General features: G+C 41.5%; 1 protein-coding gene across 1 annotated transcript in view; it reads right to left on the bottom strand.

The window, feature by feature from the left end:
• The window catches only part of LOC139386658 (myosin X), a 261,409-nt gene extending 253,943 nt beyond the window's left edge, over window positions 1–7,466 (bottom strand). The window contains exon 1 of the mRNA XM_071132429.1: window positions 7,071–7,466. Within this exon, the coding sequence (XP_070988530.1) occupies window positions 7,071–7,091 (21 nt within the window). The 5' untranslated portion in view covers window positions 7,092–7,466. The remainder of the gene's footprint in view (window positions 1–7,070) is intronic.
• Window positions 7,467–24,439: the final 16,973 nt, after the last annotated feature.

The following is a 24,439-nucleotide window of genomic DNA, read 5'->3' as shown; positions in this document are numbered from 1 at the left end:
TGGATATATTGAAGCAACATCTCAAGACATCAGTCAGGAAGTTAAAGCTTGGTCGCAAATAGGTCTTCCAAATGGACAATGACCCCAAGCATACTTCCAAAGTTGTGGCAAAATGGCTTAAGGACAACAAAGTCAAGGTATTGGAGTGGCCATCACAAGGCCCTGATCCCAATCCTATCGTACAATTGTGGGCAGAACTGAAAAAGCGTGTGCGAGCAAGGAGGCCTACAAACCTGACTCAGTTACACCAGCTCTGTCAGGAGGAATGGGCCAAAATTCACCCAACTTATTCTGTGAAGCTTGTGGAAGGCTACCTGAAACATTTGACCCAAATTAAACCATTTAAAGGCAATGCTACCAAATACAAATTAAGTGTATGTAAACTTCTGACCCACTGGGAATGTGATGAAAGAAATAAAAGCTGAAATAAATAATTATCTCTACTATTATTCTGAAATGTCATGTCCTTAAAATAAAGTGGTGATCCTAACTGACCTAAAACAGGGAATTTGTACTAGGATTTAAATGTCAGGAATTGTGAAAAACTGTGTTTAAATGCATTTGGCTAAGGTGTATGTAAACTTCCGACTTCAACTGTACATGCTCCAACAAATCTCATGTCCTGACTTTCAAACCTTTACTTGAAGGGTGCCTACTTCATAACATATTAATAACCCATACATACCACACTCATTAGCAGTTTCTTATGTCGACTTGTGCCAACAACCACCAAGTTGATATTTTTGTATGTTTTGCCATTGTTGCCTTGCAGTTTATGAATGCTGGTAGGTATGTTTATAACTGTGTTATGAAGTACATAAGTATGTACCCGTCAAGTTAAGTGTTCCCAAATATTCACTTTTATGGCTGTTAGTCTTGTGTCCAGTTTATTAACTTGTAAGTAATCTCAACAATTGTCCACATAATGAAGCTTCAGACTAAGCAAATGTTCAGTAAAAACAGGAGTACACGGTAACTGCATTAGGTAGAAGACAAAGAACGCAGCTGAGCACAAAATTCTAAATCTGCAAGATCTTTAAATTCCATCTAGCCGTTTCACAGGTGTCATGTTTCAACCCTTGAAGAAGCCGGAAGAAAGAGAGAAAGAAACTTCGACATCTAACACAGCACTGCTGCTTTGAATTCATCATGAGAGCGTTTCAGTATAATGTGGGTATATTGACGGTGTTTGTTGTGGTAACACCATTAACATCATGATTAGGCTATTATATTTTATGCCCTGAATGAGAAATGCAGACAGTTGTGGGCTATGGGAGTAGCCTGCAAAGCAGCGGTATTCTAGAATGATTTCATGAGGTTGTATTCACAGAGGCTCAACATATTTTGCTCATGAAACAGTTAGTTCACAGTGTCCTCAATAAGTTGTGACATCTAGTGACTGGTGCATTGAAAGAGTATATCCGGTGTTTGAGAATTTTTACAATTGATCACTGATGATCGTTTTATCAGCAACTGTACAAGAAGTACCCTCGCAAAATAGTTATACTAATAAAATGATATGAATGAAACCCTCTTTAGTGAAGTGAGTTGACACTGTCTTAAATATCTTATGGGTTTCAAATGTTGAGACATGCTGTATCTATCAGAAAATGCTTCCGTGATTCAAATGGCCATTGTCAATGTCAGCACTCAGTCTCACAGACCTGCCACAAGTGTAGAATAAAGTTGTCCCTCAGTGCTGTGCTGGATTTAGTTTAACTTTCTAACAGTTTTCATTCTTCAGTTGAAGATTTGCATACGAGAAATAAGCCTACTTGACCCGTAGCTGCACTAGGGGAAACTTCTACCAGTAATGTGCCAGTGTTATTAGTGACACATTGGACCTGATACAATGCATTCAAAAAGTATACACCCCTTTACTTTTTCCCCATGTTTTGTTTTGTTACAGCCTGAATTTAAAATGGATTAATGTTTATGTGTCACTGGCCTACATATACTACCCCATAATGTCAAAGTGAAATTGGTTTTTGGACATTTTTACACATTTATTAAAAATGTCAAGTTTAAATGTCTTGAGTCAAGAAGTATTCAACCCCTTTGTTATGGCAAGCCTAAATAAGTTCAGGAGTAAAAATATGCTTAACAAGTCACATAATATGTTGGATGGACTCTGTGTGCAATAATAGTGTTTAAGATTTTTGAATGACTACCTCATCGCTGTACCCCACACATACAATTATCTGTAAGGTCCCTCAGTCAAGCAGAACATTTCAAACACAAAGAAGAAGAAGAAAAGCAGATATTGAATATCTCTTTAAGCATGGTGAAAATATGAAATACACTTTGGATGGCATATCAATACACCCAGTCACTACAAAGATATGGGCGTCCTTTCTAACTCAGTTGCCAGAGAGGAAGAAAACCGCTCAAGGATTTCACCATGAGGCCAATGGTGACTTCAAAACAGTTACAGAGTTTAATGGCTGTGATAGGAGAAAACTGAGGATGGATCCACCTTGTAGTTATTACTCCATAATACTAACCTAATTGACACAGTGAAAAAAAGGACGCCTGTACAGAATAAAGTATTCCAAAACATGCATCCTATTTGCAACAAGGCACTAAAGTAATGCTGCAAAAAATGTGGTAACGCAATAAACCTTTTGCCCTGAATATAAAGTGCCGTTTGGGGAAAATCCAATAGAACACATTACTTAGTACCACTCTCCATATTTTCAAGCATAGTGGTGGCTGTATCACTGGGGAGTTTTTCAGGATAAAAAACAAACAGAATGGAGCTAAGCACAGGCAAAATCCTAGAAGAAACTCTGGTTCAGTCTGCTTTCTACCAGACACTGGGAGATGGCCTTTCAGCAGGACAATAAGCTAAAACACAAGGCCAAGGTTTCTCAGCAAGAAAACACTGAATGTTCCTGGGTGGTCGATTTACAGTATATTTCTGTATTTCATTTTCAATACATTTGCTAACAATTCTAAAAACATGTTTCACTTTGTCGTTATGGGGTATTGTGTGTAATCCATTCTAATCCATTTTGAATTCAGGCTGTAACCCAACGAAATGTGGAATAAATCAAGGGGTAGGAATATTTTCTGAAGGCACTGTAGGTGGAAAGTGAAGTCTGCCCAAGCTATCTTGAAGCAAGTCCGCCCACAACACAGCAGTTCAAACAAACACAAGCCCATTCAACTGACAGTGCTGATAGACATTGAACCGTCTGACTCTGCTGTGTCAAGACCGACTGGCCACTGGAGAAGGTTGCAGTCTACAGGAAAACCTACTTGTGAATGTTATCTTACCAATCTATGGAAACGTACAATAAAATGGCCAGTGGTGAGTGCCGTCTATCACCACTAAATGAATGAACACTCAACCTTGAAGCCAGCCAGTGTTTTGACTTTTGAATATCAAGACCGAAAATAATATATCTATATGTATCTACCAGGGGGAAATAAGCTAATCTACATTCTCTGCACTACCTTTACTGGTTGGAAGCGAGTTTGTTTCCTTGTCAAATGCCCTTTTCCTTAAAGACTGGGGGCTTTGTTTCAGGCAGAGATTAACTGAGAGATATAAAGGCAGTGAATATTTCTCATTGCCAGAAGCAGGCAGGCTCACACAGAGTAGTCTCAAATATCGGCCTGCCTGCTTCTGGCAATGAGAAATATTCACTGTTTTCAGAATTTCTGTGGTCATGCAACAAGGATATCAACTAACTGTTGCTTCTACTTGTTTATCTACTTTGGTTGGTTATGGTGATGATCATGCCTTTTCTACCTGAGGGGGAAATTGATTTTTTTGTATTTTTATATTCAGCCACACCCACGCCAATAAACAAACACATCATACGTAATGATAGATAGATAGATAGGTGAAGTCAACGTTCCCAACTGTCAGTGGTGGTGCAATAACCGCTTGGGGCAAAGTGATATTCAGGTGTGACTCAAACATCAACACTTTTTCAGGTGGAGCTTATACCTGCATCATCAAAAGGGAGTGGTGTTCTTTTCATCATACAGGTTTCACAAATCAACTGTCATTGTGGACCCCCGGAAGAGTAGATGATGCATTTGCAGTGGCTAATGGGGATCCTAATAAATGCCAAAATTGTATGTACACTGTGGTTTCGACACCGTATTTCCCTGACTCACACAGCAAATTTGCCAGTGTTACCTATTGTTGATTTTTCAACGTACCCTTCCCCATTTTTTTTGTGTTGATTCAGGTATTAAATGAACTCTTTAAGTGTTAAATGAACACTCATTAGTCAAAAAGAACAACAGTTTTGCTATTAACAACCAGTGTTAAACCAAAACCACACCATCATTATCATATTGCCCAGCATGTTCTATTGCAGGATGTTCTTTAGAATTGTTTGTTTCAATATCTATGTTTTTGCATGTACATTGACTGATTCATTAATCATATGCTACTCAAATATAAATAACGTACATTTTCCCAAGCTAATCCAATCTGTTACTTGGAAATGTTTTTTCCAGGTTAGATGGTTTAGGTAGTCTCATATCTTATCCTTTTCAACCTGGCAGTCATTCTAAATGTAGGCTGTGGGTGAAAAAAAATGTTGGATATCCCCACTCTGGCTGGATTCCAATAGGAATTACACATTACTTTGCAAGCCATCATATGTGACTCGCAGGCCTGAAAAGCATGAGTTTCAGGCCACTGTATTTGTGTAAAACTAGGCCCTCAAAATAATGCCTCATCAAATACTTAATTTAACTTAATTTGAATTATAACATATTCACTTAGGATCTCACTTGTTGAAGGCCACCAGACTGAACATGGATGCAGGTTATCATCAAGGATCTCTCTGTACTTTGCTCCATTCATCTTTGCCTCAATACTGACTAGTCTCCCAGTCCCTGCCTCTGAAAAACATCCACACAGCTGATGCTGCCACCACCATGCTTCACCATAGGGATGGTGCCAGGTTTCCTCCAGAACGTGACGCTTGGCATTCAGGTCAAAGAGTTTGATCTTGGTTTCATCAGACCAGAGAATATTGTTTCTCATGATCTGAGAGTCTTCATGTGCCTTTTGGCAAACTCATAGCAGGCTTTCATGTGCCTTTTACTGAGGAGTGGCTTCCGTCTGGCCACTCTACCATAAAGGCCTGATTGGTGCTGCAGAGATGGTTGTCCTTCTGGAAGGTTCTCTGATCTCCATCGAGGAACTCTAGAGCTCTGTCAGAGTGACCATCGGGTTCTTGGTCACCTCCCTGACCAAGGCCCTTCTCCCCCGATTGCTAAGTTTGGCCTGGCGGCCAGCTCTAGGAAGAGTCTCGGTGGTTCCAAACTTCTTCCGTTTAATAATGATGTAGGCCACTGTGTTCTTGGGAACCTTCAATGCTGCCAAATTTTTTTGGTACCCTTCCCCAGATCTGTGCCTCGACAGGATTCTGTCTCAGAGCTCTACAGACCTTTGACCTCTTGGATTGGTTTTTGCTCTGACAACTGTGAGACCAATTAATTTAATTTACCACAGGTGGACTCCAATGAAGTTGTCGAAACATCTCAAGGATGATCAATGGAAACAGGATGCACCTGGGCTCAATTTCGAGTCTCATAGCAAATGGTCTGAATGCTTACGTAAAGGTATCTGTTTTTTGTTTTTAATACATTTGCAAACATTTCTAAAAACCTGTTTTAGCATTGTCATTATGGGGTATTGTGTGTAGATTTTTTTTTAATCCGTTTCAGAATAAGGCTGTAATGTAACATTTTTTAGAAGGTTAAGGGGTCTGAATAATTTACAAAGGCACTGTATTATCATTCACATTGGATGTAAAAAATAATAATAATAATTTTAAAGTGAGGTGAAGAAAAAATAACTGAGAAGGAATCTTAAATTGGTACTTTCCAACATTTGCGGCAGCTGGCTAGTTAGCCTACTTCTATGTGTGCTCAGTTGCGCATGCTCCGTCAACATTAAGAGGACAGAGAAACAAGACACATGCTGATTGCGCACAAACAAAACGCAATGAACAAATTGGCAAAACTTGTAAATGGTATGAAATAAATCAAAACGTGTTTTTTATAAGTCTATCAGGTTGTGAACTCTCCAAATAACGTTTCCACACCGAGAAAGCGAACAGTAAATTGCAACACACCACTCCCCTTCTTCTTGTCTCAACATTTCAAATGATACTCAAGACACAGTTTTTTTTTCACACACATATTTTAGATGCATTGCTAATCATCTCAATAATCAGCTAGGCCTATTGCCACACGTGTTGTGTAGACACTGGACCAGTGTTGAATTAAACACCGTCAGTGTTGATTTAACAGTGGATAATTTTGTATGCAGGTTAACCTTACAAGCATTTTGTGTTTTATCCCATGTTTTATACCATTTAATATCTCAGGTTTTTATGAAGAGGATACATATAAAGCATTTAGCTAATATGCTATGTGTGATAACAGTATTTAAAATATTGAAAGGTATAAAGCATTATCAGTTCTTTAACGAACATTATTAAACTGTAATAACAAGCCAGTAGTAGGCATATTAATGAGGATCATAGTGTTTGGGTTTTCTATAGGCTATAAATATGCATGCCTATTGTCAAATCAACAAGTGTCAATAGTCGGCTAATTAGCTTCCCTTTACTCAAGTGGTGTAGGTTGAATCCATATTCTATTGCTTCTATTATTAGCTTTCGCAGGATGTCTTCTAGGAGGAAACGTGAAAAAACGAAGGTACGGAAATGCCAGAGTTCTACTTGGAAAAGGTCCAAACCCTGTTTTATCCAGAAGCATTTGACACACAGCCTAAATCTACGAGCTAGCGTTACGACCACTGTCTGATGAACTCTCTCTCATTATTGCATTATAAGGAACGATGTTACAGAAATAAGAACATTTGCTATTCATTCGTATTCCTTAGAACGCATAAATACAAGTATTTTACCCATGGGTTACATGGCATCAACTTTCAGCTCCCCCAAAAAAGAATGAAAGTTGTTTTCCATCACTTTCTTTAAATATAATTCTTACTACAGCCGTATTATAACCAACTTGTAACTCAATAATGCGTTTTTAGTACAACAAAGTTTTAATAGCCAACTTACCTCGGTGAAAAAATTATCCATCGTCCTTAAATTAATCCACAAGGATCTCTGTATGCTAATCGCGCAGGCAAAACATGTGTTTTGATGTACAGGGCAAAGGCATCTTCTTTAGTCCATGATCAGAAATACATCTCTTCCAATAGTTCTCGGGACAGGGAAAAGGGAATCAAGTCTTCTGCAACTTCTGCCTTTGTTTCATAGATTACATTTCCAGCAAAATCAGCATTTGTTATTTCAAATAAAATAAAAATCAGTCTTCCGATATTGGCGAAAAACGCTGCGCGATAAAACTCAGTATGGAGGGAGATCAAATGCTGTGCACCTGGACACTTTGTCTGCCGAACATTCACATTGGTAAATAGTCCAATTTGCTGAAGTAAAGTATTTTAGGCGACTGGCGAGCCAAGTTTGGAGTGACTCCATCCGTAGATACTGTAGCTCCACCCAGCACTGGTTTGAATGGTAAAGTAAATCTCACCCCAGGATTGCCTCTCTTACCCCGCCTGCCGTCCAAAGGAGCCTAAAGTTTGAAACCTGACTGCGGACTGCCGCTGCGGAGATGTTCAAATAGTGTGAAATAAAACAGTGTGAAAAAGTAACAGCCTATGTCAATTGAGTTTTATAAGTAGGCAATAGGCATATGAACATGGATTCCATCGCGTGTAATCAAATAATGGAGTGTGCAGCTCACAATCATTTTATGAAACTGAAACTGACATAGGCCTATCCCACTGGGTACACACTGGTAGAGTGACCATTGTTTCCACGTCTTTTCAATTACATTATGTTGAATCAACATGGAAAAGACATTGAATTGAAGTCTGCCCAGTAGGACGTTGCAATATAGTGTAATTGCAGACCACAATTTGGGGCGTTTCTTGATATTGGCTCTCCTTGATATCAGGAAACGCCCATTGATGCCTGCCATTGGACAGTCCATTGACATCTGCCAATGATGAGTTCCTGCACTGTCCCACTCAGTTTATATCAAGGAGCCATTTCCGGATTTCAGATGTCAAAAAATCACCTTTTAAAGGAATGCTTTAGATATGATTAGAATTGCATTTCTTCTGGCAAAGTGAGAGGCTAATAACTCTGGTGCCGTTCAGCTATCCTCAGCCAGAAACCTCACCATCTTAACCCGGTCAAGTTCGGTTTCTGTGCAAACCTTAGACAGTGTAGAAGGCAACCAAACATGTTTCATCATTCTACGTTACATTTTGTCCACAGAACATGTCAATTAGCCCATGAAAATCAGTCATCATTACGCACCAATGAGACGAGCAGCGTTCACTTGATTGACAGTGTCTTGGTCCAATGACCACCTATTGGTTTGAAACATAGCTAGGTAGATAGCCAATGAGCTGGGATTTTCAGATATACAGTACCAGTCAAAAGTTTGGACACGCCTGCTCATTCAAAGTTTTTTTTTATTTGTACTATTTTATACATTGTAAAATAATAGTGAAGACTTTAAAACTATGAAAGAACACATATGGAATCATGTAGTAACCAACCACTGTCAAAATACATTTTATATTCATTTAGATTCTTCAAAGTAGCCACCCTTTGCCTTGATGACAGCTTTGCACAATGTTGGCATTCTCTCAACCAGCTTCATGAGGTAGTCACCTGGATAGCATTTCAATTAACAGGTGTGCTTTGTTAAAAGTTAATTTGTGGATTTTCTTTCCTTCTTAATGCGTTTGAGCCAATCAGTTGTGTTGTGACAAGGTAAGGGTGGTATACAGAAGATAGCTCTATTGGGTAAAAGACCAAATCCATATTATGGCAAGAACAGCTCAAATAATTTAAGAGAAAAGACAGTCCATCATTACTTTAAGACATGAAGGTCAGTCAATTCGGAAGTGCAGTTGCAAAAACCATCAAGCGCTGAGAAACAGAGTAGGTGAACAGATGATCTCTGCATGTGGTTTTCACCGTGAAGCATGGAGGAGGAGGTGTGATGGTGTGGGAGTGCTTTGCTGGTGACATTGTCTGTGATTTATTTAGAATTCAAGGCACACTACCAGCATGGCTACCACAGCATTCTGCAGTGATACACCATCCCATCTGGTTTGGCCTGGCGGGACTATCATTTGTTTTTCAACAGGACAATAACCCAACACACCTCCAGGCGGTGTAAGGGCTATTTGACCAAGAAGGAGAGAGAGTGATGACCTGCATCAGATGACCTGGCCTCCACAATCACCAGACCTCAACCCAATTGAGATGGTTTGGGATGAGTTGGACCACAACGTGAAGGAAAAGCAGACAACAAGTGCTTAGCATATGTGGGAACTCCTTCCAGACTGTTGGAAAAGTATTCCTCATAAAGCTGGTTGAGAGAATGTGTGCAAAGCTGTCCAAGGCAAAGGGTGACTACTTTGAAGAATCTCAAATATAAAATATATTTTGATTTGTTTAACTTTTTTTTTAGTTACTACACGATTCTGTATGTGTTATTTCATAGTTTTGATGTCTTCACTATTATTCTACAATGTAGAAAAACAGTCAAATAAAGAGAAACCCTTGAATGAGTAGCTGTGTCCAAACTTTTGACTAGTACTGTATATATACTGTATCTGGTTTACGATTTAGAAATGAAAGCACTTTATGTATCTAGTTTGCCTGACAATTCAATCTGAATTGTTCCGCTGCTCTATGTTTGCTGCATACTTCAGTCTGAGACTGACATAACTGAAGTCATTTGTGGTAATTTCAAAATGAGTGGTGTTTGTAACACTTGTCGTCTGGGGAAGGAGAGGAGGACCAAGGTGCAGCGTGGTAAGTGTTTATATTTTAAATATTTTAATGAACACTGAAAACAAAAACAACAAACAACCAACAACCAACAAACAGTCCTGTAAGGTGCAACACAACACTAAACAGAAAATAACCACCCACAAAACACAATGGAAAACAGGCTACCTAAATATGGTTCTCAATCAGGGACAACAATTGACAGCTGCCTCTGAGAACCATACCAGGCCAAACACAGAAATAGAAAATCATAGACAAACTAACATAGACAACCCACACAACTCACGCCCTGACCATACTAAAACAAAAGACAAAAACAAAGGAACTAAGGTCAGAACGTGACAGTATCCCCCCCAAAGGTGCGGACTCCGGCCGCAAAACCTGAACCTATAGGGGAGGGTCTGGGTGGGTGTCTGTCCGCGGTGGCAGCTCTGGCACGGGATGTGGACCCCACTCCACCATAGTCTTTCTCCACCTCCTTAACCGCCTCCGTGGCCTCTTAAGAACGGCAACCCTCGCCGCCGACCTCGGACTGGGGACCCTAGCCATGTGTCCCGGACGGACGGAAGACTCCGGCAGCGCCGGACAGGCGGGAGATTCTGGCATCGCCGGCATGACAGGCAGCTCTGGCAGCTCCTGGCTGACTGACGGCTCTGGCAGCTCCTGGCTGACTGGCCGCTCAGGACAGACGGGAGACTCTGGCCGCTCAGGGCAGACGGGAGACTCTGGCCGCTCAGGGCAGACGGGAGACTCTGGCCGCTCAGGGCAGACGGGAGACTCTGGCCGCTCAGGGCAGACGGGAGACTCTGGCCGCTCAGGGCAGACGGGAGACTCTGGCCGCTCTGGGCAGACGGGAGACTCTGGCCGCTCTGGGCAGACGGGAGACTCTGGCCGCTCTGGGCAGACGGGAGACTCTGGCCGCTCTGGGCAGACGGGAGACTCTGGCCGCTCTGGGCAGACGGGAGACTCTGGCCGCTCTGGGCAGACGGGAGACTCTGGCCGCTCTGGGCAGACGGGAGACTCTGGCCGCTCTGGGCAGGAGGAAGGCTCTGGCAGCACTGGGCAGGCGGGAGCACCTGTAGGGAGAAGACGGAGAGACAGCCTGGTGCGGGGGGCTGCCACCGGAGGGCTAGTGCGTGGAGGTGGCACCAGGTAGACCGGACCGTGAAGGCGCACAGGAGGTCTTGAACAACGAGCCTGCCCAACCCTACCTGACTGAATGCTCCCCGTAACCAGGCCAGTGCGGTGAGGTGGAATAGCCCGCACTGGGCTGTGCTGGCAAACCGGGGACACCATGTGTAGGGCTGGTGCCATGTATACTGGCCTGAGGAGATGCACTGGAGACCAGATGCGCTGAGCCGGATTCATGGCACCTGGCTTGATGCCCACTCTAGCCCGGCCAATACGAGGCGCTGCAATGTCCCGCACTGGGCTATGCACACGCACCGGGGACACCGTGCGCCTGACTGCATAACACGATGCCTGCCCGGTCCCTCATGCTCTCCGGTAAGCATGGGGAGTTGGCTCAGGTCTCCTACCTGACTTAGCCACACTCCCCGTGTTCCCCCCCAATACATTTTTGGGGCTGCCTCTCGGGCTTCCAACCACGCCGCCGTGCTGCCTCCTCATACCACCGCCTCTCAGCTTTCGCTGCCTCCAGCTCAGCCTTGGGGCGGTGATATTCTCCAGCCTGTGCTCATGGTCCCTTGCCGTCCAGAATCTCCTCCCATGTCCAGGAGTCCTGCGATTCCGGCCGCTGCTGCTGCTGCTCATTACCACGCTGCTTGGTCCTTTCTTGGTGGGTGGTTCTGTAACGCTTGTCGTCTGGGGAAGGAGAGGATGACCAAGGTGCAGCGTGGCAAGTGTTCATATTTTAAATATTTTAATGAACACTGAAAACAAAACAATAAACAACCAACGAACAGTCCTGTAAGGTGCAACACAACACTAAACAGAAAATAACCACCCACAAAACACAATGTAAAACAGGCTACCTAAATATGGTTCTCAATCAGGGACAACGATTGACAGCTGCCTCTGATTGAGAACCATACCAGGCCAAACACAGAAATAGAAAATCATAGACAAACTAACATAGACAACCCACCCAACTCACACCCTGACCAAACTAAAACAAAAGACAAAAACAAAGGAACTAAGGTCAGAACGTGACAGTGTTGTACAAAAGTCATCAGCGATTGGATCATTTCTAACCAATCAGAGAATCAAAGGCAATGACCAATTTTAAAAACGTTGCTTTACACACGGTTTTGGCTCAACCCATTTGTTTCTGGGACCAATCAGAGCGGTTAGAATGTGTTTGCGTTCTGGGTACTCAGATTCAGACTCATTGCAGAGAAGAAACTAAAGTCTGTGGGTGTGGTGTAGCGTTTGGCTGGAGCAAGGAGTTTGGGTAGCCAGGCAAGTATCTAGTCCCCCCATTTGAAGATTTCAAACGGTTGTTGTGTGTAAAACCAGTCTATGAATGCCAAATAATACAGTCAGTCCACCCTCAAAACACTAGTTTACTATTGTTAGATTATGCAATAGCCTATCATCTATAACTATATACAGGAAACAAAACAAAAAAATGCAACATGTAAAGTATCGGTCTCATGTTTTATGAGATGAAATAAAAGATCACAGAAATGGTCCACATGCACAAATTTTTTATTTCTCTCACATTTTGTGCACAAAATTTGTTTACATCCCTGTTAGTGAGCGTTTCTCCTTTGCCAAGATAATCCATCCACTTGACAGGAGTGGCATATCAATAACTGATTAAACAGCATGATCATTACACAGGTGCACCTTGTGCTGGGGATAATACAAGTAAACTTTAAAATGTGCAGTTTTGTCACACAACACAATGCCAAAGATGTCTTAAGTTTTGAGAGAGTGTGTAATTGATATGCTGACTGAAAGAATGTTCACCAAAGCTGTTGCCAGTGAATTGAATATTAATTTCTCTAACATAGCCGCCTCCAACGTCGTTTTAGAGAATTTGGCAGGACATCCAACCGGCCTCACAACCGCAGGTCCAGGATGCGAGCCCGACTGTTTTCCATGCTGAGTATTGACAACCTATACAGTCTTTTCTGAGACATTGTGCATTATATGTCCATTGCGCTGCTTACAATTTTAAATTAGTCTTGAATTATGCATGCCAAGCACCAGAGATAAGGGACTGTTGATATTGCAACCACAACTCAAATGCTGGTTTACCAGTATGATCAAAATCATAAACTGCTTTCTTTTGTTTGAGCCCTAAAGAACTGTTGTCCACTAAAGATGATAATCTGTTTAGATCTACCAATTTATTGACTGTCCGGTTTCCAGAAGACCTGTCCCGGAACTTCCTATACAGTTCATCTCTTTCCGTAATGTGGTGAGGTTGCCAAATAAGGAGAATGCGAGAGGCTCAATGAAAGATGTTTTCTACACTATAACTCATAAAGAACTACCTAAGGAGCATTAGGTTTTTGGTCTGCTATGTTGGCCCCATAGCCTGACCATGGCATTTGTTTACCGATATCACCTTGCTTTCAATCAGTTCAATTATTTATTTTTCAAGGCCTGAGGCACTTTGATCTGTCACATTCTTGAATCCCAAGAAACAAATACTTAGCTTCCTAGTACATATGGAAATGAAAACGTTTTCAAACATTTGAGGGTTACTGTCAAAATTATTTATTAACAACAAAAATAGACATTGATGAAAGTCGCATTGGCCCCCAGAGCTCATGCCCCCTCCCCCTTATCCTATGAACGACTACATTCACTTTTCATTTTGTGATGTGAAAATGAAGATTCTTTACATATAGGATATTCCAAATGTTGCTCTGTGTATCTGTTTGGACTTGGCTTCAAAGGGAATCATGTTACAACAGGGCTCTCCAACCCTGTTCCCTCAGAGCTACCGTCCTGTACATTTTCACGACAGCTTTAATCTAGCTCACATTGTAATTAGCTGGGTGATAAACTGAAACAGGTTGGTTACAACTAGTGTTGGAGCGAAAACCTACAGGACATTAGCTCTCCAGGGACAGGGTTGGAGAGCCATGTGTTACAGACTACAGTTAACAATTTTGCTTGGTTTCATGGCTTGGTATGAATCGCCATCTATTGGCCAATCAGAATACTAACAATGAAATGCATCGAATACGTTTCTTGTTCATAGTGCATGGCATACATTTTTATGCTAATTATTGGTCTATCATTTGATGTATTTATTTTTCATAAAATCACTGTTTTTTAAATTCTCTTTCAAAACAGTGATACAAATACAACACTTAAACACATCGAATATACATTCTTTAGTCAGAATCAGAATCACCTTTATTCGTAAAGAACATTTACATATAGATGGAATTTGACTTGGTGAAATGGTGCAGAGAGCAATAGACAAAATATAAAGACACTATAAAGACAGAGGAATGTACACATAGTCTACATACAGTATATAGGCATAGGTACAGAAGACAATTATGCATCATAGGAGTCTATCAGCAAATTTACAGTGGAGGAAATACAATTTACATTGGAAATATGTCTACTGTATATCAATAGCTAGGGTTCAAAATATCAGTATGCAGTGTTTGAACAAAAAAATAATTATGGGTAGCAGTGTATTTTAAGGTGCAAAAGTATACAGTGCCTTCAGAAAGTATTCACACCCCATGATTTTTTTTACATTGTTGTGTTACAGCCGGAATTGAAAACGGATTAAATTGAGATTTTGTGTCACTGGCCTACACACAATCGGGAATAAAAAGAAATGGAATAGAACTAAGCACAGGCAAAATCCTAGACGACAACCTTGTTCAGTTTGCTTTCCAACAGAAACTGAGAGACAAATTCACCTTTCAGCAGGATAATAACCTAAAACACAAGGCCAAATATACACAGGAGTTGCTTAACAAGACAACATTATATGTTCCTGAGTGGCCTAGTTACTGTTTTGATATAAATCAGCTTGAAAATCTATGGCAAGATGTCTAACAACCAACGACAGAGCTTGAAGAATTTAACAATTATGAGCAAATATTGTACAATCCAGGTGTGCAAAGTCCTTAGAGACTTACCCAGAAAGACTTGGTGATTCTAACATGCATTGACTCAGGGGTGTGAATACTTCTATAAATTAGATATTTCTGTATTTCATTCTCAATAAATTTGCAAACATTTCTAAAAACATGTTTTCACTTTGTCATTATGTGTCACGATTGTCGTAATAACATTCAGACCAAGGCGCAGCGTTATATGGGTTACACATCTTTTAATTCGTGAAACACACAAAAAAACAATAAAGCGCCAACGACGCGTGAAGCTATGGAGTGCTCACAGGCAACTACACATAAACAAGATCCCACAAAACACAGTGGGGAAATGGCTGCCTAAATATGATCCCCAATCAGAGACAACGATAAACAGCTGCCTCTGATTGGGAACCATACCAGGGAACCATACCAACATAGAAAAAAAAACAACCTAGAATTACCCACCCTAGTGACATTATGGCACATTGTTTGTAGATGGGTAAAAAAAAATGTAATCGATCTTGAATTCAGGCTATAACACAACAACATGTGGAATAATTTATGGGGTATGAGTACTTTCTGAAGGCACTGTAGCTAACAAGGCCTTTAGTATGTCCTATTAGCCATATATTAGGCCTGAATTAAGGTGTCGATGAGGTGTCAACTATTCGCACATCCTGTACAAACACATATAAAACATACAAATCTACAAAAGCAAACTTTCCCTCGCTGAAACTCAGGCTAAAAAATTTAGCATCATTGTCCAAATGCTTATGGAGAGCACTGATATAGATTTTGGTGGTCGGTCCAGATGAGAAAGGGGTGCTTAGCCCCCTCAAGCCAGTGTCTCCACACCTTCAGAGCCCTGACCACCGCTAACAAGTCCCGATCCCCCACATCATAGTTACTGGGCTGAGCTTCCTCGAGAAGAAAGCGCAGGGGCAGAGTTTTTGTGGCGTACCCAATCGCTGTGATAGCACGGCACCCACCCCAGCCTCGGACGGGTCCACCTCCAATATGAATGCTAGAGAGGGGTCCGGATGCGCCAACACGGGTGCATCAGTGAACAGCGCCTTCAACCTGTTGAAAGCTCCGTCCGCCTCTGCTGACCACCGCAACCGCACCGGGCCCCCCTTCAGCAGTGAGGTAATTGGGGCCGCTATCTGGCCAAAACCCATGATAAACCTCCGGTAGTAGTTGGCAAAATCCAAAAACCGCTGCACCTCTTTTACCGTGGTCGGAGTCAGCCAATTACGCACGGCCTTAATGCGGTCACCCTCGATTTCCACCCCCGAGGTGCGATAACCCAAAAAGGAGACGGATCGTTTGGAGAACACACACTTCTCAGCCTTGACGTATAGGTCATGCTCCAGCAGTCTACCAAGCACCTTGCGTACCAGAGACACATGCGCGGCGTGAGTGGCTGAGTAGATCAGAATGTCATCGATATAAACAACCACTCCCTGCCCATGCAGGTCCCTGAGAATCTCGTCTAAAAAGGATTGGAAAACGGCTGGAGCATTCTTTAACCCATACGGCATGACGCAGTACTCATAGTGGCCCGATGTGGTACTAAATGCGGTTTTCCACTCGTCTCCCTTCCAAATACGCACCAGACTATACGCACTCCTGAGATCCAATTTTGTGAAGAACTGCGCTCCCTGGAATGATTCCACTGCCGTAGCAATGAGAGGTAGTGGGTAGATGAACCCCACTGTGATGCCATTTAGACCTCTATAATCAATACACGGACGCAAACCTCCCTCCTTTTTCTTCACAAAAAAGAAACTTGAGGAGACGGGTGAGATGGAGGACCAAATGTACCCCTGTCCCAGAGAGTCCGTGACATATGTCTCCATAGCCAACGTCTCCTCTTGGGACAATGGGTACACGTGACTCTTGGGAAGCGCAGCGTTTACCTGGAGATCTATCACACAATCCCTTCCCGGTCGATGTGGTGGTAATTTAGTCGCCTTCTTTTTACTGAAAGCGATTGCCAAATCGGCATACTCGGGGGGAATGCACACCATGGGACCCTGGTCTGGTCTCTCCACCGACGTGGCACCGATGGAAACTCCCAGACACCTTCCAGAACACTCCTCTGACCACCCCTGGAGAACCCCCTGTCTCCACGAAATTTTAGGATTGTGCCGGGCCAGCCAGGGAATCACTAGCACCACTGGAAACGCAGGCGAATCAATAATATAGAGTCTGATACTATGATTCCCTGCGTTACCATGTCCAGTGGAACCGTGGTCTAACTGACCACCCCTGACCCTAATGGCCGGCTATCTAGGGAGTGCACGGGAAAGGGAGAATCTATCGGCACAAGCGGAACACCTAATTTAAAAGCGAGTCCACGATCCGTAAAGTTCCCAGCTGCGCCTGAATCGACTAGCGCCCTATGCTGGGAAGAGGGGAAAAATGTACGAAAAAAAATCAAGACAAACATGTGACCAACAGGGGGTTCTGGGTGAGTTTGGTGCTGACTCACCTGGGGTGATCAAGAAGTGTTCCGCCTGCCATCTCGACTCCCAGACGGACCCCCCCAGCATCGATCGGCCGTGTGTCCTCTCCGACCACTGGTGCAGGGGGAGACTCCTCCTCCGGTACCCCTCGGCACAGCCCCTCCCAACTCCATCGGAACGAGAGCGGAGGTGCTGGGTGGAGACCACTTCTCTCCCATCGGTCCATTCTCTCCATCACCTGATCCATAGCCGATCCGATCCGATGGAGAACTGTAGTATGGTGTAGGACCCGTTCCTACATCGATGGGAGAGGGTTGGCCGCTGCTCCTGCTGACTCCATTCTTTCGTGGTGCGGGATTCTGTAAGGTCCTGGGTGTCGTGAGGGTGAAATCAGGCGCATGTGATTCTGTGAAAATTTGATCCGAAACCTGCCCCTCCGCTTGCCCTGCATGTGATTCTGTGAAAATTTAAATTAATCAGAAGCCAATGCTAGATGTTTTGATTGGGCTAGGCTCAGATTATCCTGCCTTGGCAAATTGCGTTGTTAAGACACTGATGCCCTTTGCAACCACGTACCTATGTGAGAGTGGATTTTCGTCCCTCACTAGCATGAAAACTAAATACAGGCACAGACTGTGTGTGGAAAATTATTTAAGACTGAGACTCTCTGACTGAGACTCTCTCCAATACAACTCAACATTTCAGAGAGTTATGTGCATACTTTCCAGCACACCCTTCTCATTAACCTGTGGTGAGTTATTTACAATTTTCGTTGAACAAATAAAGTTTTATTTGTAAGATGGATAAATAAAGAACAAAATTATTGATTATTATTATATTATTATTTGTGCCCTGGTCCTATAAGAGCTCTTTGTCACTTCTCACAAGCCGGGTTGTGACAAAAACTCACACTCATTATGTTTAATAAATGTATCGTGTGTGGCAGGCTTACAATGATGGCAAAAAACAACATTTGAGAGTGCGCTGACCCTGGTGCTAGAGGGGGTACGCTGCTGGAGGTTGAATGCTTGAATGGGTACGGGATTATAAAACATTTGGGAACCACTGCTCTAGCAGATCTATTCAACGTGTCTTTATTAACAATTGTTGGATTACCTTTTGAATTGAAATGAACACAAGTGACAACTCTTCATAAAGTTGGAAACTCAATAGACCCACACAACTATAGACATACAGCACTAGCCAAAAGTTTGGACACACCTACTCATTCAAGTATTTTTCTTTATTTTTACTATTTTCTACATTGTAGAATAATAGTGAAGACAACAAAACTATGAAAGAACACATACGGAATCATGTAGTAACCAAAAAAGTGTTAAACAAATCAAAATTTATTTTATATTTGAGAATCTTCAAAGTAGCCACCCTTTGCCTTGATGACTTAGCACACTTTTGGCATTCTCTCAACCAGCTTCATGAGGAATGCTTTTCCAACAGTATTGAAGGAGTTCCCACATATGCTGAGCACTTGTTGGTTGCTTTTCCTTCACTCTGTGGTCCAACTCATCCCAAACCATCTCAATTGGGTTGAGGTCAGGTGACTGTGGAGACCAGGTCATCTGATGCAGCACTCCATCGTTCTCCTTCTTGGTCAAATAGCCCTCACACACCCTGGAAGTGTGTTGGGTCATTGTCCTGTTGAAAAACAAATAATAGTCCCACTAAGCGCAAAATCAGATGGGATAGCATATCGCTGCAGAAGTTTCTTCAAGTGCAGTTGCAAAAACCATCAAGCCCTATGATAAAACTGGCTCTTATGAGAATCGCCGCATGAAAGCAAAACCCAGAGCTTCCTCTGCTGCAGAGGATAAGTTCATTAGCCTTACCAGCCACAGAAATTGCAGCCAAAACAAATGCTTCATAGAGTTCAAGTAAAGACACATCTCAACATCAACTGTTCAGAGGAGACTGCTTGAATCAGGCCTTCGCAGATTAGGTGAATAGTATGCGCTAAATACCAGTCTCAATGTCAACAGTGAAGAGGCGACTCTCAGTTCCTCTGTCCAGTGTCTGTGTTCTTTTGCCCATCTTAATCATTTGTTTTTATTGGCCAGTCTGAGACATGACTTCTTCTTTGCAACTCTGCCTAGAAGGCAGCATCCCGGAGTCGCCTCTTCACTGTTGGCATTGAGACTAGGGTTTTGCGGGTACTATTTAATGAAGCTGCCAGTTGAGGACTTGTGAGGCGTCTGTTTCTCAAACTAGACACTCTAATGTCCTCTTACTCAGTTGTGCACCAGGGCCTCCCACTCCTCTTTCTATTGTGGTTAGAGCCAGTATGCGCTGTTCTGTGAAGGGAGTAGTGCACAGCGAGATCTTCAGTTTCTTGGCAATTTCTCACATGGAATAGCCTTAATTTCTCAGAACAATAATAGACTGACAAGTTTCAGAAGAAAGATCTTTATTTCTGGTCATGTTGAGCCTGTAATCGAACCCACAAATGCTGATGGTCCAGATACTCAACTAGTCTACAAGGACAGTTTTATTGCTTCTTTAATCAGCAGAACAGTTTTCAGCCTTGCTAACATAATTGCAAAAGGGTTTTCTAATGATCAATTAGCCTTTTAGAATGATCAACTTGAATTAGCTAACACAACGTGCCATTGGAACACAGAGTGATGGTTGCTGATAATGGTCCTCTGTACGCATTTGTAGATATTCCATAAAAAAATCACCCGTTTCTAGCTACAATAGTCAATTACAACATTTACAACAAATTTACTTTTCTTTCAAAAACAAGGACATTTCTAAGTGACCCCAAACTTTTGAACGGTAGTGTATATGTTCACTTAAAAGCTGATGATAGAGTCAGGCTCACATATTTTAGTTAAAAAAATCTCTCCAAGATGATTTTATCACTTTACAAAAATGTTTTCTAACAAATCATTAAGTTTTAAATCCAGCAAAGTCCTTTATCATGCTGATTGGAACACAGCATCGAATAAACTCCACAGCTGGCAATTTCAAAACTCATACAAGTGATGGAACAATGCTGATTGTTTGATTGTGTTTAAGGATAGATTTTGAATGATCTTTTTGGAAAAGATTTTGATTATATCAGAAAAACAATTAACTGTAAGCTTAGGTTACTATACAGATCTAAGAATTGTTTTACTGTATCCATTAGAAATATCTTAGTAACCCAACTGCTGCTTCCTGGACTATGGTAACGTCATCTATCAAAACACATCCAAGACCCAGCGGTGGCTCACCATTAGGGCACCCCACTCGTCATTGGAAAAGTCAAACTATTTTTATGAAAAAATATATAGTTATTATATAATTAATGGATTATGTTTTAAATGCTCATAAAAGTGTGGAAAATGTGTAAATGTTCATGTTTCAAAGATATGTTGTTAAAAACAAGCTGTTTACTTAGTTACTACTCTGCCCCTCTGTGACCTCCAGATAGCTCCACTTCTATGGGCTCATAGGCCATTGGATTGCTCTGCCAGCTATTTGCTATCAGGGGGAACGGCCCCAATGAAATCGCGGGATTTCATAGCATATATTTTAACACCACAAAGTAAATGGACCGTCCTGGGGGGATTAAATGTGCATTCAGTCAGATCATCTGGGTCTGCTCTTGTCTACTAGTCTTTCGCGCCAGACAACTTACTTCCTCCACACATGAGACTAGATCAGGTACAGATGGCATTTGTACAAAAAAGAGAAAAGAAAAAGGAAACACTAAGATATCTTGATTATGTAAGTTTATATCTTACGAATCTTGATTACATGTTAGAATCACCTTTGGCAGCGATTACAGTTGTGAGTCTTTCTGGGCAAGTCTCTAAGAGCTTTGCATACCTGGAATGTACAATATTTGTAAATTATTATTTTTTAGAATTCTTCAAGCTCTGCCAAAACTGTAACTAGGCCACTCAGGAACATTCAACATCTTCTTAGTAATCAACTCCAGTGTATATTTGGCCTTGTGTTTTAAGTTATTATTTGTAGGTTTACTTTGGTTTTATTCTGTACAGGCTTCATTCTTTTCACTCTGTCATTTAGGTTAGTATTGTGGATTAAAAACTATTTTAAAGTCATCATTGGCCTCAGGATGAAATCCCTGAGCGGTTTCCTTCCTCCTTGGCAACTGAGGTAGGAAGGATGCCTGTATCTTTGTAGTGACTGGGTGCATTGATACAACATCCAAAGTATACTTAATAGCTTCACCATGCTCAAAGGTATATTCAATGTGTATATATATATATATTTTTTTTACCAATCTACCTGCCAATAGGCGCCCTTCTTTGAGAGGGATTGGAAAACCTCCCTGGTCTTTGTGGTTGAATCAGTGTTTGAAATTCACTGCTCGACTGCGGGATCTTACACATAATTGCATGTGCAGAGTACAGAAATTAAATGAAAATCATGTTAAACACTATTATTGCACACAGTCTGTCCATGCAACTTATGATGTGACTCATGAACTTATTTAGGCTTGCAATAACAAAGGGGTTGAATAATTATTGACTCAGGACATTTCAGCTTTTCATTTTTTATTAATTTGTAATATATATACAAATGTGGATATATATTTTTTTTTTCCACATTTGTATTGTGTGTAGGCTAGTGACACAAAATCTCAATTTAATCAATTTTAAATTCAGGTTGTAACAGAAGAAAATGTGGAAAAAGTCAAGTGGTGTGAATACTTTCTTAAGGCAGTGTAGCTAGTAAGGGAAGACCCCCATGAAATGGACAAAAATGAAAGGCATCTTATTGGCATTGGGCGAACCATATGCACAATTGCAAATACCACTCAAATGGACGGCAGTTCATTAAAAACATATTGCAAGCGGAACATGGCAAATGCCAAGTGTCATACTCCAAAATCCCAAAGGTGGCAAGTGCGCTCCACCGTAGGATTTCATATGGGAAATGGTCCCAAAGTTAGGTCTCAGGGGGTGAATTTTTTGGGTCAATTATACATACCACGTATACGTTTGTTTTATTTTATTTGAGTTTGTCCATAAGGCCTATCTTTTGTCCATTTGCCATATATGATCATAGCAATATAGCAATATATGTGAAATGGGCACTGTCCAATTGCTCGTTGGTGTTGATTTCAGCCTGTCCATTTGGTGATGGTAAATCTCTCATTATACATACCATGTATACGTTTGTATACATATTGGAAAAGTACAAATGTACACTGTCCATTTCCAATGTATTACAATGGGCATTTACCATCACAAATTGGACATGCTCTAATATACTGCAGAAATGCCCAATTGACTGGTTCATTGAACTCAAGATGGCCGAGCGGTGATAGTGGTTCCTCTCCATTGCTCATTGGTGTTGATTTCAGCCGGCCAACCACAAAGAAATGGAAAACATAGAACACAAAACATAGAATGCCTACCCAAACTCACGCTCTGACCAAACCAAAATAGAGACATTAAAAGGATCTCTAAGGTCAGGGCGTGACAGGGAGTGACAACCAATTTAGTGATTCATACATTGTGATTCATACATAAGTCTTATAATGGCATACAACAATTAATCTGCAAAGATTGTTATAAATTACATCTAATTCGCAGAGTAAGGTCTTGGGCAGCGGCCGCTTATTGATTGAAAACTCGGGCTGCGAGGTGCCGCATGACAGAACTATAGTGGTAAGTTTTTGAACTACCGGTAGGTACCTTGAGATGATATATATAGTGCTGTGCATTTGAACAACAGCATAAATACACAATTTTCACTTTTGCATGACAAGTCTGTTTTGAACAGATTCTACTATTTAGAACGAGCAGCCAGCTCCCGAACGTAAGAGTGCACCATGGAGAACGCAACATGCAGTATGCAGATACAATAAGTGAAAACACATTATCTAACTGGGGATAGATAGCTAACATAATGTCACAAAGCATGTTGCTCTATCCAGTTAACTTTCATTTTAAATAACTTCAAATTTCAGAGTGAGTCAGATATTAGTTTAGAAAGACTTGGAATTGGCATGGGAGTTAACTTACCTCTACAGGATCGGTGGGTCCCCCGTGGGACAGTTGAGCTAACATAGGCTAATGCGATTAGCATGAGGTTGTAAGTAACAAGAACATTTCCCAGGACATAGACACATCTGATATTGGCAGAAAGCTTAAATTCTTGTTAATCTAACTGCACTGTCCAATTTACAGTTGCTATTACTGTGAAATAACATCATGCTATTGTTTGAAAAGTTATTAATAAACCAATTAGGAACATTTGGGCAGTCTTGATACATTTTTTTAATAGAAATGCAATGGTTCATTGGATCAGCCTAAAACTTTGTACATACAGCTGAAATTGGAAGTTTACATACACTTAGGTTGGAGTCATTAAAACTAGTTCTTCAACCACTCCACAAATTTCCTGTTAACAAACTATAGTTTTGGCAAGTCGATTAGGACATCTACTTTGTGCATGACCAAATTAATTTTTCCAACAATTGTTTACAGACAGATGATTTTCTCTTATAATTCACTGTATCACAATTCCAGTAGGTCAGATGTTTACATACACTAAGTTGACTGTGCCTTTAAACAGCTTGGAAAATTCCAGAAAATTATGTCATGGCTTTACAAGCTTCTGATAGGCAAATTGACATCATTTGAGTCAATTGGAGGTGTACCTGTGGATGTATTTCAAGGCCTAACTTCAAACTCAGTGCCTCTTTGCTTGACATCATGGGGAAATCAAAAGAAATCAGCCAAGACCTCAGAATGTTTTTTGTAGACCTCCACAAGTCTGGTTCATCCTTGAGAGCAATGTCTAAATGCCTGAAGGTAACACGTTCATCTGTACATGTAATAGTACGCAAGTATAAACACCATGAGACCACGCAGCCGTCATACCGCTCAAGAAGGAGACGCATTCTGTCTCCTAAAGATGAGGTATAAAAGTATCTATATCCACAGTAAAACGAGTCCTATATCAACATAACCTGAAATGCTGCTCAGCAAGGAAGAAGTCGCCGCTCCAAAACCGCCCCCAAAAAAGCCAGACTACGGTTTGCAACTGCATATGGGGACAAAGATTGTACTTTTTGGAGAAATGTCCTCTGGAGGTCTACAAACCCGACTCAGTTACA

The sequence above is a fragment of the Oncorhynchus clarkii genome, chromosome 28, assembly GCF_045791955.1.
Source record: "Oncorhynchus clarkii lewisi isolate Uvic-CL-2024 chromosome 28, UVic_Ocla_1.0, whole genome shotgun sequence".
In the NCBI taxonomy this organism is placed as follows: Eukaryota; Metazoa; Chordata; class Actinopteri; order Salmoniformes; family Salmonidae; genus Oncorhynchus; species Oncorhynchus clarkii.
The sequence above is the reverse complement of the archived record's forward strand: the minus strand, read 5'-3'. Positions and strand labels throughout refer to the sequence as shown.